Below are 18,072 nucleotides of genomic sequence, written 5' to 3' on the forward strand. Positions count from 1 at the left end.
TGCTAATCTATCAGTACATTGCTGGGCCTAGATCAGCAAGAAACATTACTTTTGACAGAAACAATCAGTTCAGCAGTTTCTGAGTACGTCCTGAAATACCACATGCCACAGACTCAGATTTACCTCCGAATCCCAGCCCTTTGTGCTTTTCTGAGCACAAAGAGGGAGATTACAATTCTAGAGTAAAGGGAACATTCCTTCTGATTTCCAAACACAGAGGGCCTCACCGAGACTACCCAGCCTCTGGGAGAGGCAGTGCTGGACGCCACTGAGCCTGAGCACCATCTGACAGCACAGACACACTGCCCTGGGCTTCTCAGCTAAAAGGGGTGCAACATCAGACACTCAAGTCTAGACATCTAAAACAGTAGAAAAACCAAGAAAACTGCCAGCAAATTCACCTTGAGCAAAGGCAAACAAAATGTTCCCTCCTTGAAACAGGAAGGTTATGAGATTTATTTTACAATACAACTATAATCTTACACCTATTTCTAATTCTGGTGAGATATTTTTTTTCTGTAAAAAAGTTAAACATGGGAATTAAGCATAATAAAAATTTCCAGAATATGCAGCCCTTAAAGCCCACGCGTACTTCATTGTGATTAAGCTGCAGCTGTTTCATCATGATTTTATCTGTGTAATGCCCCAGTTCCAAGCACTCTTCATCACAGCCTCCAGCCGAGACTACAAACAAAATTACTGACAACTAACACAATCTCAACCAAGAGCTAAATGGTGACCGCAGCTAAAGGCAAGCTGACAGATCGGACCCAGTCCAGTGTTTGCACAAATAAACTTACAGCAACTCCTGCAGCCACAAAGGCATTTTTCTTTTTCATGCTACTGCAAAAGATGCAATTCATGATTAAAAAAATAGTTCAGAAAAACAGAATGCATGACAGAATGAGAACTACTTCAAAAATTCTGCCAAGAGTACAGAGGCATAGCTTGTCTATCTTTATTAGCAGAATTTAAAAAAATTAAAAAATAAATACATGCTTAAGCTCTGTTTGGATTTAACATAAGACTGCTCCTTTAAAAGGAAAAAAAGGAGTTAAGTAAAGCCATATACTGTATGATCCTTATGGCCAAGCGAATCCTCCCACATATATACAATAGCATTAACAGCTTTTTCTGCACCGGCTACATTGTTATGACAATTGTTTGTAGCAAACAGCTACTGAGACAGCATCCCCATGCTCTATAATCTCATCAACAACCTCCCATTATAGCCAGCTACAGCCTGATGCTTTTTTGAGTATCCATCAAGTACCAAGCTATGATTTTTAAGTGGATGCATTAGCACAGACACAAAATTAATCAAAACTTATGACTGTCCATCACATTTTGCCACAGATACTGGTACTAGAATGAAGAACACACCCCAGTCCTGCAAAAGCAGGAATACAGGGCATATTGCAAGGATGCAACATTCTAAAATTGCAGTATTATGTATTGTATATATCATACTTTACCCAAGCAGACAGCAGTTAAATGCAACATATGCATAGGCATGATGAATATTCTTTCCAAGAAGGTCATAAACCTGCTGATTTTGTACAAGGTTTTAAATCTAAAAGCCATAGAAGGTCTTTGCAATCTATCACTCTCTATGCTTCCATAAAAGCATAAAAGTTGCCACTAGCAAATTCATTGTTACTTCTATCTCAACAATTTCTTCAATACCGAATCTATTCCCAATTGCTAATTCCAGCTGCTCTAAAAAAATAAATCAAGACCCCACATTATAGTAGGGACATAAAAACCCACAAACCCCAAAATCAAAAGGCACAAACCTCATAAAAAAACTGACTGAACAGTAGCAAGAATATGGATTGTGTCTAACACAATAAGGTAAATCACTGTCCTAAGTAAGGCTCAAGGTACTACTGCAGTGTCCATACAGAGCTCAGAGAAGGGAATGTGAATCACTATTTCCTGAAACCCACTCAGGAAACTGGCATGTCTCTATGGCCTGCCTCTCACAGAAGGCAGGCTGCTGTCCCTCAGATCACCATCAACCTTTTTATTTTCTTTGCCTTTGTTTATGTTTTTGCAAATATTAATCTCGCAGTGAGAAATCCTGACAGTCACTGGCAAGTACAGGGGCAAAACAGTCGCAGAGTTACTGCAATGAAGAACACCCCCATTCTGTGGGATGAGGAATTTTACCTATTGAAATGTACACAGAGACACACTTCATTTTGCATTGAGAATGCAAAAAATTCTAAGCTATTAACACCAACATTTTTTCAAAACTCGTATTTCTGTTGTTTCAGACCACTAATTTTCCTGAACACAATTGGAAAAAAGGTTATTTGTACAACACTGGTCTCAAGCAGTGTATCCATAACATAAGTAGCAATTTCAATTTGTCCTACTGCATTATTTCCTCCCTCTCCACTATTAGCAGCAGTAAAACATAGCTACAAATACATTTTCAACATCCCCACCATGACTATTCCCTTTAAGCTGTTCCCACTGTCACACAGCCATAATTCACAGCATACAAGCAGGATGGAGAGAGATGAAAAGTCACACCTAGAGAAGCTCTGTTCAAGGCTGTTTTGTGGGATAGAGAAGGACACCAGTACTACCAACATAAGTTGCACCACTGGGAATTAGCATAACTTGCATTATAAAGGCAAAAATATACAGTAAATGTTCCTTTTTTTGAAGTATTCCAAGGTAATTGAGCAACCTGGAGATGCATCCCACTTGGAAATTTTGGGACGCATAAGGCACAATTAGCTGTGCATGCAGGGGGCTCAGACATGACACCAGTCCTATCTGGGGAGATTGGACACATTTTGCAGTTAGCCCAGACCAGGACCTTGAGAATCTTCAGCCCCTATTTCCACAGCCGAGTGACACAGCCCGTCTGCAGGCACACACCCCCAAGGGGCTCCAGCCCAGGCTAGCAGCCCTGAGCTTACCCAGCACCCAGGCCCTGTGGTGTCTCTGAACCTGACAGGGCACAGAGCCTGGGGTCAGCAGGGCTTTTTGCTCTGGCTCCAAACACAGCACTGCCACCAAAGGGGACTTTGAGAGCTGTGCTGGCTCTGCCTTTCCGAGCAGCCGCGGCGCTGAGCTGCACACAGCTCGGGCCTTCCTACCCACACGCACAGGACACTCACCTGCAAACTAGATAAACCCCCCATCCACAGAGGATTTGCTGTACAGCAGTGATATTTATTTATGGCTTGTTTATTTCAGGAAGGAAGAAAAAGAGCCACAGCAAATCCAAACAGCCATTACTTCAGCAGTTATTACGCACACAGTTACACTGCAGAAAATTAAATTTACCACGGTACAAAGATGTGTTTCTTAATAAAACGTCAAGTAATCATATGAATTACAATAGAGTATATTCCATGTAGCAGCCCCTTCTCACAGCAATTAGCTATGAAGTATCCTTTAATTGCTCACTTTGAAACATGGCTTCCCCTGCTTTTTTCCAAAGGAGAAAAAGAAAGCAATTAAAATCTTTAATGAGTGCCTGCTGCCTGCCCCCTAATTCATGGGCATTCGAATGTTCAACTTGTGTCTTTTCATAATAGACATAATTGCCAGATCCACTGCAACCCATCTATACAGAACAGCAGCATGTTTTACACAGTGTACTGTAATAATGTAATTGGTGTGATTCAATACTACCATTAAGAGAGAAAAACAAATGCCGTGTGTGTAAGATTGACAACAGCCCTTTGAAATCATGCAATTGATGCCTTTTCTGCTAAGAGCTGGGGAATATTTAGCCTATATCCTTTGGGTCTCCCTTCTGGCTGTTTTGCCTGTACTGCCAATAAAATAAATTAATTCTTCACAATGGCAAGAACCTGTTCAATGCAAGAGGCTACAGACTTTTTGCCTAAGTTACTGATCATCTCTACACAGCACCTGAAGGTTTCCCTCACTAACATATGCAAAGAAAATATTAAGGGTTGACTGCACAGCTGCTGTGAAAATGGCACGTGGGTAGAACAGGGAGGACAAACCATGCCCCAGGAACTCACAAAACTCCTCTCAGATATAGTACAACTCATTCCACTTCAGACCAGAAGCACAGCAAATGAAAACTTATCCCCTTGTGAACCACATGGCATCTGTCTCATTTCTGGTAAGCAACAGACCAGAAGTTACTGGGGTCCAATTCAGATGTCAATTCATCAAAACAGCCCCTTATAATTGCCTATTAAATATGACCACATAGATATATTTTACATGTTTCAGGTGCATTCTAACACCTTGTAGTGTAGCAGAACTAATTCTGGAAACATCACTGAAAGCAAGACAGACATACAGCCCCATCCAAAACAGCCACACAACCCTACACAAAATGAAGACAGAGAAGCAGAAAGTAAGCAAATTTGTTTATGGATATTATCTTAGGTAACAAAGTCATCCATTTGCCAACAGTTATCTGGATTTAGAAAGCTATCTTCCAAGAATTTACATCTTCCTTGCAAGTTTGGAAACGACTTACTTGCAAACCAGAAGAAAAAAAGCTCTCATACCCTGCTCTCTAGCAACTCGCACTAGAAACATTTATACAAGAGGTAATTAGCAGAGGTAGTGTATTTCCCACCAGAAACGTTCTGCAGTCCATCTTTGCAGGTCCCAAACACATAGCTTTGCCTTGCAAACCAGTTAAGAGACAGTCAGATTTGCTACTGTAAATGCACAAGTGTGATTTGGCAGGAACCAACAGAGCAGGCAACCTTGCCCCCAGTTGTCTCTCTCAGCTGCCACAGTCCAATGGCCCTCAGTAAAATAGGCATGACGGTCATCCAGCTGTTGTATCATCACTGGGCTTGGTGCCATTAAAAAAAAGGGAAAAAGGAAAAAACAGCCTACAAAAGCAACAAGAGATTCTTCTTCACCAACTCATTTGTTGGATAGCATTATTTTATAAAACTAGGAACTGAAGAGCTAACAGGTTTTATTTATTTCTGTGTTTAAAAATACACGGGTTTAACGTTATTCTGTTAAAGGCGTGCTCTCAGCCATGAGTTTGTTCTCACCAGTAAAAAGAACAGGACAAGTCCCAGTATCTTTCTTCCCCCTCACCATCTGTTTCATGCTCTCAGGCCCTCCAAGGTCAAATCGCCTTTAGGGATTCAAATCAGAGATAAGATGTGGATGACATTTCTAATCTTCGTTACACAGGCACAGAATTTATTAGTTTTGGATACAAGGAGCTTTATTTCCAGTATGAATGAATACAGAGCCAAAAAAAATAAACCATGTTACCTGGTTTGTCTGGTGGACCACATCAGCCAAAATCCCCAGTTGTAAGAGCCAGCATTGCCAGCACTGAATAAAGGCATTTCAGACTGTATGTTGGACCTCAGATTAAAGAAGGGAAGGTTTCTAAATGCAAACAAAGAACTTTTTCTTTTCTTTTTCAACCTCAAAAGTAAATACAGAAAAGTAATACTAAGTGTTCCATTCCTCGCTCTGAGAAGCTTCTGGCTAACTTTAAGGGCAGTGCAATCAACTCTGCACACTCTTGGGAATAGCTATAAAAATAAACAAAACTGCAGCTAAGGGTTAGTCATGCCAAACCTCCTCTGTCTACACCATGCAGCTCAAAGCACCAAAGTCCCTGATGGCAGAACCAGTCCTGCTCCCATTGGTAGGTGAAGCAGAAAAATCACACTGCCGCAAGTGACAATATGTCCTCAGTTCTCCTCACAATCAGTGTCACTGGTTTAGATGGGTTAAATACAGTAAAAGAGAGGACTAGTGGTTTAAAAATAGGCAAGGCCATGTTTCTCCAACACGTGATAGGAGCACATCATTCTGCCACAGCCTGAGCTTGTAAAGGCTGTCACCAACTGGCCTTGGTCTGAAGGAGAGCACTTTTGTCCTCTCAGAAACACAGCCCATCCACACCATAACTTAGGCTACACAAAAGGAATGACAGAGTAGCCAGGAGGCCACAAACACCCATAAAAACAGCTTTGAGTCTGGCAATCTTCAGGCTGCCTGATTTGTTTCACTAGATTCCTTCATGAGAACTCTACATCCAAAGGCTGTGACTAAAGAACAGCTGGCACAGAGAAGGAACATTTGCCAAGCTCAACAACCAGGATTCTTCTCATTGTTTACTGAGATACCTCAGCTTATGAAAATAGGTTCACATTTTTAACAGGACATAGAGGACACAGAGGCAATTCGTGAGATGCCAGGGCAAAGCAGGCTACAAGCTTTCACTGAAAGTGTTAATATATCCACACATCTCCAGAGCCATGAAAGAGGATTCCATGTTATGTGGCCATTGGAAAACCTTTCACATTCTTCAGCTCAAAGGCAGAGTGAAATAGTGAAGGAACTGTTAATTGCCTCTTTTGAATATATTCTCATTTTATCCCACCAGAATATGCAAACTGAGTCCCTTGCAATGCAAGGGAAAGGGATAAGTAACCACAAGCCAGAACTGTCCACCATTAAGAGCCAGAAAAGGTTTGGTGAGAAATAGGCTCTGGCTTTCAAGAATCTCAAGGCAATTTCTTGCTTTCTCCTTCACAGGAACAGTTTTACTCCCCCATAACATCATCTTGGAAGTCACACAGATTCTGGCAAAGCAGATGTCAGCTTCACCTTAGGAAGGCAAGTCAAACATAAAAACAAAGTGAATTTCAGCAGCAAAGGTGTTCCAGGCGCATACTTCTTGAAAAAGTACCACATCTCCTTTTCAGTACACATTTACTTAGAGGTTCTCTGATGATCTATGCTCCTCCCCAGTTCATCTCTACTCAGTGTTCCCTCCACAAGCTGAAATTTTTTTCTGTGTCTCCTTCCCCTAATTCTGTCCCTCTTCAAGGTAATTTTAGAGTGGCAGGAGTAAGGAACAGGTATGTGAACAAGCTGTTCAGCTTTACAGTCCTGCAAGAGAGTTGCAATGGCCTGACTGCTTCTGTCTCTTTAAAAATCAGAGAGAAGTACCACCTTTCTGGTCAGTTTTGCTCTGACAGACCGAAGCATCAGAGAAGCCAATGTAATTGCATACTTCTGTTTCATTTTAAGGGGTTCACAATTGTAAATACCGGAAGAACACCTAATGCAGTCAAAATCCAGGAACACTAACTATGTTGCTTACTGGCCCACAGAAACACTTGACATTGACATTGTCTCCAGGAAGCAAAGTATGTTTTATTCAGTTGTTAACATTGTATCATTAGGGAGAGCCCTCAATTACAAATTTGCTTCCAGTTAGCTCATTTCATGAGATTCCATAAATTGCTTTTTTAAAGAAAAAAAACCCCACAAAACTAAAAACCAAAACTTCAAACAAATAACAAACTTCTACATGAGAAAACTCACTAGCCTACAGCAATGCTGTTAGGGAAACATGTCACGTAAGTTAAACAAAACTTCCCTAAGTACCATAATAAAAATGCACACAAAAGTATTTATGGATTACAAACATATGTAAAAATTAGATTGCTCCCTCTTTTCCTTCACTTAGAAAGAACATTCATGTGATTCCTAAGTGTATTTCTATACACTTGTCCCGTATTTTAGTTAGAACAAACTCGTGGCAAGGCTGATGCAAGATGAATGCTCAGATGCTCCATTTCCCCAAAATCAGAAATACAGTTATGTGGCTCCTACAGTGCTCTGCTAAAAGAGCTTCTCTTGTTTGTTTTATATGTAGCAAATCAAAGTGCCTTGCATCTTCCTCCAGGAAGTTTCTCTATATCAGAAGCAGCGTTTAAGCATATACCAAGCTTACTTACTTAACCTGGAACTCACCACAGCAGTCCTGTTTCTACCAATACAATTTTCACACTACTTCATCCATAATTTAGCTACAAGACCAGTTAGTTCAACATTTTAAATGCTATTAGGTAGGGATAACTTTCTCCTCCTCGGCAGAACAAGATTGTGGAGTTTGAGGTTCCATATGGACTCTATAACAGCAAGTCCAATCGCAGAAAGGCTGGAGCAGCCCATTCTGTCACTGCTCCAGACCCCAATCCTCCTCCTGCTTGGAGCAGCCCCAACAAGCCCTCACTGACAGGAGCACTTCTGATTTTAATACAAGTGCACATGATATCCTACAAGCCCTCACTCCTGTAGTCTCCACTTCTAATTATGAAAAGCCCTTCTGACTAAAGAAAAACCCTTGAAAACACAAAGCAGATTTGCTGAAGAGGTTTAATCTAGAAAGCACTGAAAAGCACATAGCACACTCAGATGTACATGATTTTGAAGTCAATTTAATATTTTGGGGTGGTTCCACCTCTTCAATTTTTCCCTGAATTTTAAAAGCAGACAATATTAAATTGCCCTCTGCTGTAGAAGTTTGTGGGAAAGAACTTGTGCCAGAAGAACCAGACAAAAAAACTGAAGAAAGTAAAAACCAAAGTTTCCACAGTATCTTTTTTCAATTTGTCTGAAAGTTATTAAAAATTTTCTAAGAAGGTTGTTAATGTTCCAAGGTTTTGAATCTCATTTTGAGGTACAAGTGAGCACTCTGTATTTAAAGCAAAATACACATTACTTACACATTTTCAGAAAACATTTCTTACACATTTTCTGTGCATTTGCATCTTCTCAGAACATGAAAATTACCAAAGGTCACCATGCAATTATTTTTCTTCCAGTTTTCTGCCTGCCTCTTAAATAGATTTTTTAAAGCCACCAACGTTATAAATAGAAGAGATCTAATTATTTCATTGCAGCTTATTATGACTGTTTCTGCATGTCACAAGATTTCCTGTATCACTGCATCAGAAACTGTCAAAAAACAAATGACTGCAGACTAAGGCATGAAAGCAGAGTACGGCATCCTGCAATTCCAAACAGCAGGTACCAGCACCATGCCTGGCTTTAGGCAAGGCCTCTTCCTCTCATTCCCGATCCATAAATCCACACAGATGTTATGAATGGAAATGTCTGTCTACTGACAATGTATCTGGATGTCAGAACCTGCATACAGCTATGGTGAATGCAGTCAACGTCTCTTATTGACAATTCCCAAAACTCTTCACTGAAATTCCACTTAAAAAAGGGGGTGCCACTAATAAAATAATAGATAGCATTTCCACTCAGCATCTGAAGCTTTGCTTCTGTTTATCTAGGGAAGATTCTGTAAACAAAACCAACCAAAGGAGACATGGAAATGCTAGATATCCCTTTGCACTATTAATACTACAAACTCATTTTTGGCTTACCATGGATTCACTGATTAGGAGCAGGAGAAGAGCCTCTTCTACATTGTCTTGAGGGCAGTACACACTGAAAGACAGAACACATTTTTCTGAGGAAGATCAAGAGTTATCCTGCCAGCCTCTTTCTCATTTCACAAGAGAAGCAGTAACTTGAAACATCTCATGCATAATTCATTTGCTAGGTAATACTGTCTTTGCCACACAATTAAAAGCTCTGCAATATATCTTAGATGAGTTATGCTGAACCCTAAATAGATTATTTCAATTTCATAGCAAAGACAGCCCTTTGGCTGGACTTGCTTCTTCCTGGGGTGGGGGGGGAAACACTCAAAGTTTAAGGTTTTATTTTTTCAGCAGACTTTTTAGTGGGAAGTTGAAAAACAGGAAGGCACAAAACTACTACATGAATCAGTGACATAATTAGTAGTACTGAGGAGTGTTCAAATACACTCCTTCCTCCTTCCAATGAACTGAAATAAAAATGAACACTTACTTCTCTTCTGAGTACAGCTCAGGCCTCCGACAAAGAAGATTGCTAACATAAGACTGATATTCCTTGTTCATGAACTCAGGAAGTGGATCAGATAAAGGGCTCCAGTAACAGTCCTCACTGAGGGAATGCAGAAGTACTTGGGCTAACTGTTTGGCTGCAGTCTAGAGACCAGTACAGAAAAAGACATATATCAGTGAAACCTTCTCCAACACAAAAGATTCACCCCTCACTATGTTCCTTCCACCTTGGGAAGGAGATGCACCAGTGTGACAGCACCACTCTTCAGAAAGCTGAAGTAGCAAAATCACCTGCTAAGGTCTACAAAAGGGACAGTTTCTTCCCTCCTGAGAAAAGACCAAACTTCTGCATTTACACAGTCTTGTTGCAATGCTCTAGGAAAAAAGTTATCAAAAAGGCCTGACAGCAAGGGATGCTTTGGTGAACAAGGACAACTGATTGGCACATGGACTGCTGAGACAATCTCACAATAGTTACTATATAGGAGTGGGATGACAGGACATCGTGTGCTCAGCCTCAGAACTTTGTATGCAAGTCTCAAGAGCAGAGGCAACTTTTGTGTTAGCTTTCAAAGATCAACCTTTTATCTGTTCATGTCACTCTCCCTTATAGACTCAGTTTCATCTTGGTACTGCTTCTCTCTTCTTCTTGCAGTAAAGGAGGGAGGAGAGAAGATGCTTAGGAACTTTATAGTGGGACACCAACATCACATGTACTTTTTTTACCATCAAGCAGCCAAAGACCCTTCAATAGTTGCTTTCCACTTCATATGCACAGCTGGCAAGCTGGGCCCAAAAGGAGGCAAGTTAACTTCACTAAGCAGAAGTATCTTTGGCATTTACCCTGGCCTGCTACCCATCAAATCTATAACTTCTTGCACTGTACATAGATGAGCCTGCAAACAAGCTCAGAGACATCACAATGGGTGGTGTCCTCTATGAATTCTAAGCAGCACACCACTCTTTGCTGTAAAGTAAATCCTGCACAAAACAGAGGGCAGGCTGAAACTTCAGCACTTCTGTCCTAATAATTGCAAATAGTATTTTGCAACTTCTCTGACTACTGGATATGTACTTTATATGAAATGTACACTTAGAGATGTATTATGAGCCCACCAACAGTAATTTTCTTTTAAATATCAGGACGCATATGTTATAGATGTCATACCTCAAAATCTATGGGATCAAATAAGCCACACTTAAAGTTCCTATTCCAAATTACAGCAAAATAACTTGCTTTGATGCAAGGCTCCTGATTTTCACCCCCTCACCACACATGAATTCACTGAATTAGTCTAAAATACAACCACAGTACCACCCCTTAAACATCATAAAGGGAGGCTTCATTGATGGCAGTGGGCTGAGTGTACCACGGTGTTGCAAAGAAATGTCACCACATGCAACTCCCTGGAAACCCCAAGACCTTCCCTGCTCTGCTACTGACAAGTTACAGAAAGCTGTCTGTTTCTAACTAAGCTTTTCTATGCTTTTTATAGCAAGTAACTATGAGCAAAATAGCCTAGGGCCCTGCAACATTAGCCAGTATCATTTTATCATCTCAGTGTGTAATTATTTAGTCAGTTTTAACCTGAGGAGTCAACTCTCCTATATTTTTTCCTATAGTCTTAGAGGGGAGGGAAAACAATTTGCCAGCAATACAAAGATCTCTACTGGTTCACACAGAAGTAGGAGTATGGTTTGTGGTAAGCCATTCAGAAGGCAGCAACAAACACTTCTAGTGTCTTTAACTTTAACATACAGTACAGTTAGCTGTGTAAATTAGCTTCGCTCTTGTTTTGAATAAGACCAAACAAACCAGAAAAGGCCAAGACTCTGATTTATGTTATTTCTGCCTTTGGCTAAAAAAAGCATCATTATGCTTGAAGAACACTGTGATCCCACAAATTAGAGGAAAAAAAATCATGTGTTTTACTTTCATGCTTGAAAAACTTGTTTAATTAAGCACAATCCTCCCTTTGCCCTCTTGATGGCTCTTTAAAAACAAATAAGAAGATGAAAATGCAATTTCTAAATCTCAGGAAAAGCTATTGAATGAACACCTTGAGAGTTCCCCTAAGGGACAAATCCCTCAGGGTTATTGTACAGTTGTACAGCTGTCCCCAGTTGCACAGGGACAGGAGCAATTGAGCCACGTCCTGTCACAGTCTAGGAGCAGCAGATGGTCAGACTCATTTCCGCAAAGTGATAAAACAGGCGAGACAAAAATACTGCTGAGCCCTGATCTCAGCTTGGAAAAGGATACAACCATCTGAGTGGACAATTATTTAAGTCAGTCATCTCTTCTAATTTGCTGGACAAGCTTCCACATGCATCTGTAGTCTCAGAAACACTACACAAACCCACGCCCACCTCCCCTGCCCAAGTTCTCTGGAATGACACAAAACACAAAGCAGAATCAAGTACAAGTTTAACTGTAAGAGTATCAATGCTTTTAGGGCTGCAAAGCTTTTATTCCCAAGATTGTTACTCTGCAAGCTGTTGACCTTGTCACCTCTTGAGTAACTTCAGTACAAGATCTCTCCAAGGGGAGACAGAAAGGTCCAAGAAGGTAAACAGGCACATAAATATTTCTTTACCTGAGACATTCAGGATAAAAGAATGCAAAGAAGCAGAATACCAACACCAAAAAAAAAAAAAATTAAAACAATTAAAATCACTCTGTACTGTATTGAAGAGGGTTTTTACAGAAGGAACATTGAAAGATGTCAGTCTAAAAAAAGCACTGCTTGTTCCAAGAGACAGAAGTACTTAATCCTTTACATGCAAATGCAGAAAGGTGTGCATGCACACTGAAACTGAGAAAGAAAACAAGACAGCTTCACCTGAGCACAGCACTGTCAAACTAATAACATGTCTGTTTCTATTAGGGCTAGAAAATGCACTGAAACCAAGAAAGCAAAACAATCAAACAAAACACAAACCAAACCAGAGTAACCTACACACCTAGGTCTGAAAGCCTGGAGGTTTCAATTGGGCAGGTCTTTGAATTAAGGGGATCACTTGACATATCACTTCCAAAAGTTTAAAAAAAGAAAAAAAAGGTAAAAAAATAAAGCCAGCAATCAATCAAGTGAGGACAAATATACTTTTGTGCTACAACACTGGCCAGTTAAGAGAAGTCCTGCATACCCGACTGCCCCACCCTCCCATTTCCCATTCCCTTACCATTTTGAAGGTCTGAGTAGCTTTTGTTTCTACAGTCCGTAGTATTTCTCGCAGACTCCTCATTCCTTTCACAATATTTCTATGGGGAAGACAGAAAAAAAAAATAATGAAAAACCCCCAAAAATCAGCACAATGGAGATAGAATATTTTTATGATGTGCCAAAGCTCGGCACCACACCTTAAGTTCAAGCAACCCCTGAAACAATCACTAACACTGAGTGTGCAATAGTGAGACAAGTCACTCTGAGGCACAGACAGGACAATGGCACAGAGCAAGGCACTGACTGCAGCATTGCCTACTCCAGATGGCTTCCTAAGAGAAGATCACATTCACATTTGATGAACAGAGGGGACATTTGGAAGCCTTTCATAGCTCATATTTATAAAGCAGATGCTGCTCCTTAAAAGCATCCACATCTCTTCTTCATACACACAGATTGTACTTGTTTGAATTATATTGAGCTTACGTGATGCTTTTAAGTGACGATTTCTTTTAGGTGGTGCTTAAATGCTTTGTGTCTGATGGTCCTGGCACATGATGAAATTACAGTGGTTTAAACAGTTAATTATCAGGCAGCTAAGTTGCAGTAACTGTCTGCAAGCACAGCTTAACCCACAGTAAAAGGGTTAGACTAAAAAAACCAAATTTTTAAAAAAATCATTATTTTGCATACACCATGAGCAATTAAAGCTGACTAGTTGCCAAATGCTATCTTAATCGTGCCTGTGCACTCAGGGAGATGAAGAGAGGAAAGATTAAACACTGTACATATCAGTTAACACACTGGCAGCCTATCAGCTGTTCAAGGCTAAGGACATGGCCCCACCACCACAGTAACTGCAAAATGGTTCAACGCACATTCATTGCAGGGTCAAAGCCACCCAAAGACATACAAGCTAACAGAAAAGAAGCAATGCTCTACAAGACAACAAAATAAGCAGTTGTACCGGTACATTAACTGTCACTTCAGCTTATCCAGGAGAATTTTCTGCGCAGACGAAAGCTAAATTTCATTTATAAACAAAGCCATAAAAGCCTTTTCTGTCAAACTGATTAAATTTTGAAGGTAAGCAGTATAAATTGCTTTCATGCACTGCAAAACTCCTTGCACTCCAGAGTCAACAGCAAACATTTGATGACAACAAAAAAAAAAGGTAATTATTTTGGAGGTGCATAGATGAAAATGTCATCCTGTTTACCATGAGCACTGGCTACATAAAATGCCACCCTAAAGCTTGTAGTCACCATGACACAGACTGCAAATGCATATGGCCTTACTGCCAAGCAATACCCATCTCAGTTTCAAATTGTGAGGTAATCTGTAGCCTGTCTAATCACGGGCAGTGTACAGGCAGGGAAGAAAGTAAGACAAGAGAAAAAAAGCTGAAGACTTGTAAAGTCAGATGCTGTCTTTTTTCCTTCCACTTTCTCTCAAGTAAAAAATGTGCTTTGAGTTTATCAAGAGGAAAAAAGGTCAAGAATGTTTTTTAAAGTTGGACTTAAATACTTCAGCAAGCACTCCAATGACAGGGCCAAGACACCAGGAGTTTTTTCGTGGTTCTAGAATAGAATATACCCATGAAGATGCAGTTCTGGACCTTATGCACAAGTAGTGACCAAATCCAACAGAACTGTTTACGTGGTATTTACTATCAGATAGAAATAATTAATAAATTCCCCCATCAAAACACAATTCAGCTACCCAATTGCTCTTCCCGATTACTGAAAACTACCAGCATTTTCTGTTCTTCCATGGGCTCCTTAGGAGGCTGGACAGAAGAGTTATGGAGTATAACAGTTCTACAGCATTTTCAAAAATGCATTTATTTAGGTCTCTTGTTAGCATAATGATATTTGTCTTAATAAGGTGCCAATGAATTGCATTAACCAACATCAGGAAGAAAACAAGTGACCACTTGCAAAGCTAATTAATTTCACATTTGGCACATACTTCCAAGAAGAAAAACCCACCAAATGTGATAAAATGAGACAGTTTTGTTCCTAGAAAACTAAGGCACCATTACAGTTCAACATTTTAGACAAGGCCATAAAACAAGTTAAGCGTCCTGGCAGAAACACCTTGCTCTGGGCTGGGGGGAAGGGGAGAAGAAAAACAAGGACCAGACAGACTGAAGTGAATGAAAGACTAAACAGCAAATTGCTGCCCATCTGTCAGCAGTCAGGGCTGGAACCATGCAGCACATGACAAATGCTTAGGAACACCTTTAACAGAAGGCAGGAGTGCAAAATGGGCGGCACAGGAGGAGCACCCAGCACTCACCACCTCCCAGACAGCTGCCCATGTGGTCAGGATCTATCAAAGAGCACCCACTCCATCCCCTGAGCTCTCAACAATACCAGTTCTACAGGACTGAGGATTTGACTTGGCAGCTTTTGTGTTTTGAACTTTATCAAACATTACTGAGCTGTGACAGGAGACAGAGCACACCTGCCTGCAAACACAGGAGTTTGTCTTTCCACTCCACTGTTCCAAGCCAGGACAGCATCTGAGCACATTTCATTTTGAGCATATGAATTGCTCTGCTCATAACAATAATGAACTCACTGTTCCATTAGTATGTGCCCTTTATACACTAAATGTGCAATTGAAGGGACTTTTTTTTAATAAGGACCTTAAGTAATTAACAAAAACAAAAGTATGTATTTGGAACAGAAATACATGCTATGGAGGTGACTGGATGAGGATGCTGTCATAAAGCCTCTGGCAATCCATGGTGCAAACACTTGATCTTACCTAGATTAGAAACTAAATAATCTTGAGTCTCTGCAGGACTTGGATAGAGGACTACCTGGAAATCCCAGGTAATGTTCCCTCAAGCCATGGCATCATAAGTGAACATTAGATCATGGAAATTAAATGAGTTGGAAGAGTCCATAGGCCCCTATTGTATTGCTAAGAGGCCAGAAAAAGAAATGAAGAAAAACAGGAAGGGAAAAGGACATGATCATTAAATTGCCTTGGTTTTAGTTTTAGCCACAGTAGTGGTGAGAGCACCATTTGAAAAAAAACATGATGAAGAGCAGTTTAGGATTCAGTTACAGCTAATCTAATAAAAATTAACACAGACAATCATAGGCACAAACTGTGACAAAGAGCAACTTTGGAGTCCAGTCAGTCCAGCTTGGCATAAAAATTTGTTTTGTGCATGTACCGTGTCAATATAAATTAATTACCAGTCCATGAATCAAAGCAGTCAAGCAGTCATATCAGAGTTATGTCACACAGTTTGGTTAACATTACATAAAATGTTAATATACTAGAAAATAAAGAAGTACACTATTTTCTATGCAAATTGCTGGGAAAAAAGTACTGACAATAAAGGAGTGGACTGTGGACACAAAGGTTTGCAAAGACAGTTTCCAAACAACATGGTCACCATCATATTTTTATTCCTACTCATTTACTGCTAAAACAATCAGTTGCTGACAGATAGAAAAGAACATCTTGAGATAATTCTTGGTAGTTTGCAGCATCACCCCTCCAGAGTAAAGCAGTATCCAGAGCATAGAAACGTCAGCTACATCGCTGCCTTTGCCCATCTCCTTTTGCATCTTTGCATCTCACCCAGGTTTCTAACAAACCATATCCTCTCCTTAAACAGCTGTTCATACATAGACACAAGAAGAAAGGGCAAAAAGAAATCAGCCTAATATTCACACATCTGCATCAGAGAAAAACCAAAACAAACAAATCAACCAAAACCCAAAACCTAGTGGAGGTGATAACCTTAAGACATCTGGCTGCCTCTTACGGTATGACAGCATCTGCCTTCCTATGTTCTGCATCCACAGCATCAACATTCCTCACTGGAGGACCAAAAGAAAGCTTTCTTGGGTTCCAGCATGGCAAACAATGCAGGAAATGCACCTTCAGCAACACAAAGTTTTTACGTGGCATCTCATTAAAAGCACCTGTGACTTCTACAGCTACAAGACTTGCTGCTTCTTACAGCTGGCAGTTCGACACCTGAAGGGGAGACTGGACCTTTCTTTTATATTGGTGTCTTCTTTTCACTGCACACTGCAAGAGAAAAGGGTGTCCCTGACCACACTCTGAGAAGAGCACACCTGATCCTGCCAGCAGGAACAAAAGCATAACAACAGCACTTGTATCCCTGAGCTCTTCTGCCCGTTGAGACAAAAATAAAACACTCACTATTCCTTTTATACACATGTAGCACTGGGGAAGGACATCCCACCTGACAGGACCTACTACCTGAGAGCTTGAGCAGTCATCATCCAAGGCTTATTTCCTACCTGGACACACTGGAAACAATAAGGGGAACAAAAGCATTTCTTTGAGCTGCTCAGTATCAGGTGGAGTAATCTACTATACTCATGAAGCATCCTAAAAAGCTTCTTCCCATATCCCTCCCTTTCCCATAACATATCCCAATGCTGCTTATGCCCTCTGGTGGCAGAAACCACACATTAGTATCAGCTGCGGGGGCAGAGCAGTTGCCACGTCCCACCAGGCTCCTTTTATCCCAGCGGACTTTGCAACCCTGGCTGGCGTTTCTCACTTGCTCTGCAGGAGGTCAGGAGCCCGTGGGATTCCATTTCCATCCCAGCTGCAGGAGCTCCATTGCTCTTTCATCAGGAGACAGCTACAGAGAACATGTTGCTGCTATTGCAGCAATTCAGCTTATAATCAAAGCATGGCTTAATTCACACATGTATTTTGCTTCAAATTGTGTTCCTGTAATTTTTTGTGGTTTGTTTTTGTTAGGGATTTGGTTTTTGGTTTTAAGGCTATCATTAAAACAATATGAGAAGGGAGCACACAGGGCTCCCAATGGCCAAAATATCCTTTTAGATATAATGAACACAGTAACGGCCAAAATATCCTGCTAGATATAATGAACTTATCACTGATGAAGACTGAATTTACAATGTTGCTGAATAAAATGAACATGAGTTTGATATTCAAAAGGTGCCTGGAGGACATCCGTGCCATATGCTCTAAATGGGATTTTATTTTACTACATAGTTAATGAGCTGACTGGCAAGACCTGAGCTTTTTGTTTGCCCTGAGAAGGGCAGAAGGTTAGGAAAGCACATACTGTGCCACAGCTGGCCAACCCTCAGCTCACCTGGGAAAACCACACACCAAGCAGATACGGAGACTATGCTTTACAAGTTCATACTTTGTTTTATGCATAAACTTGTACT

The 18,072-nt window shown here is 40.6% G+C and overlaps 1 protein-coding gene across 5 annotated transcripts in view; it reads right to left on the reverse strand.

The window, feature by feature from the left end:
- TTC7A (tetratricopeptide repeat domain 7A) overlaps nucleotides 1-18,072 on the reverse strand; it is a 174,063-nt gene that overhangs the window by 130,465 nt on the left and 25,526 nt on the right. For all 5 annotated transcript variants that reach the window (XM_064708936.1, XM_064708940.1, XM_064708937.1 and 2 more), the window contains 3 exons: nucleotides 12,879-12,957; nucleotides 9,676-9,836; nucleotides 9,186-9,249 (listed from right to left, as the gene is read on the reverse strand). In XM_064708936.1, the coding sequence (XP_064565006.1) occupies nucleotides 9,186-9,249; nucleotides 9,676-9,836; nucleotides 12,879-12,957 (304 nt within the window). The remainder of the gene's footprint in view (nucleotides 1-9,185; nucleotides 9,250-9,675; nucleotides 9,837-12,878; nucleotides 12,958-18,072) is intronic.

The sequence above is a fragment of the Zonotrichia leucophrys genome, chromosome 3 (assembly GCF_028769735.1).
Source record: "Zonotrichia leucophrys gambelii isolate GWCS_2022_RI chromosome 3, RI_Zleu_2.0, whole genome shotgun sequence".
Taxonomy (NCBI): domain Eukaryota; kingdom Metazoa; phylum Chordata; class Aves; order Passeriformes; family Passerellidae; genus Zonotrichia; species Zonotrichia leucophrys.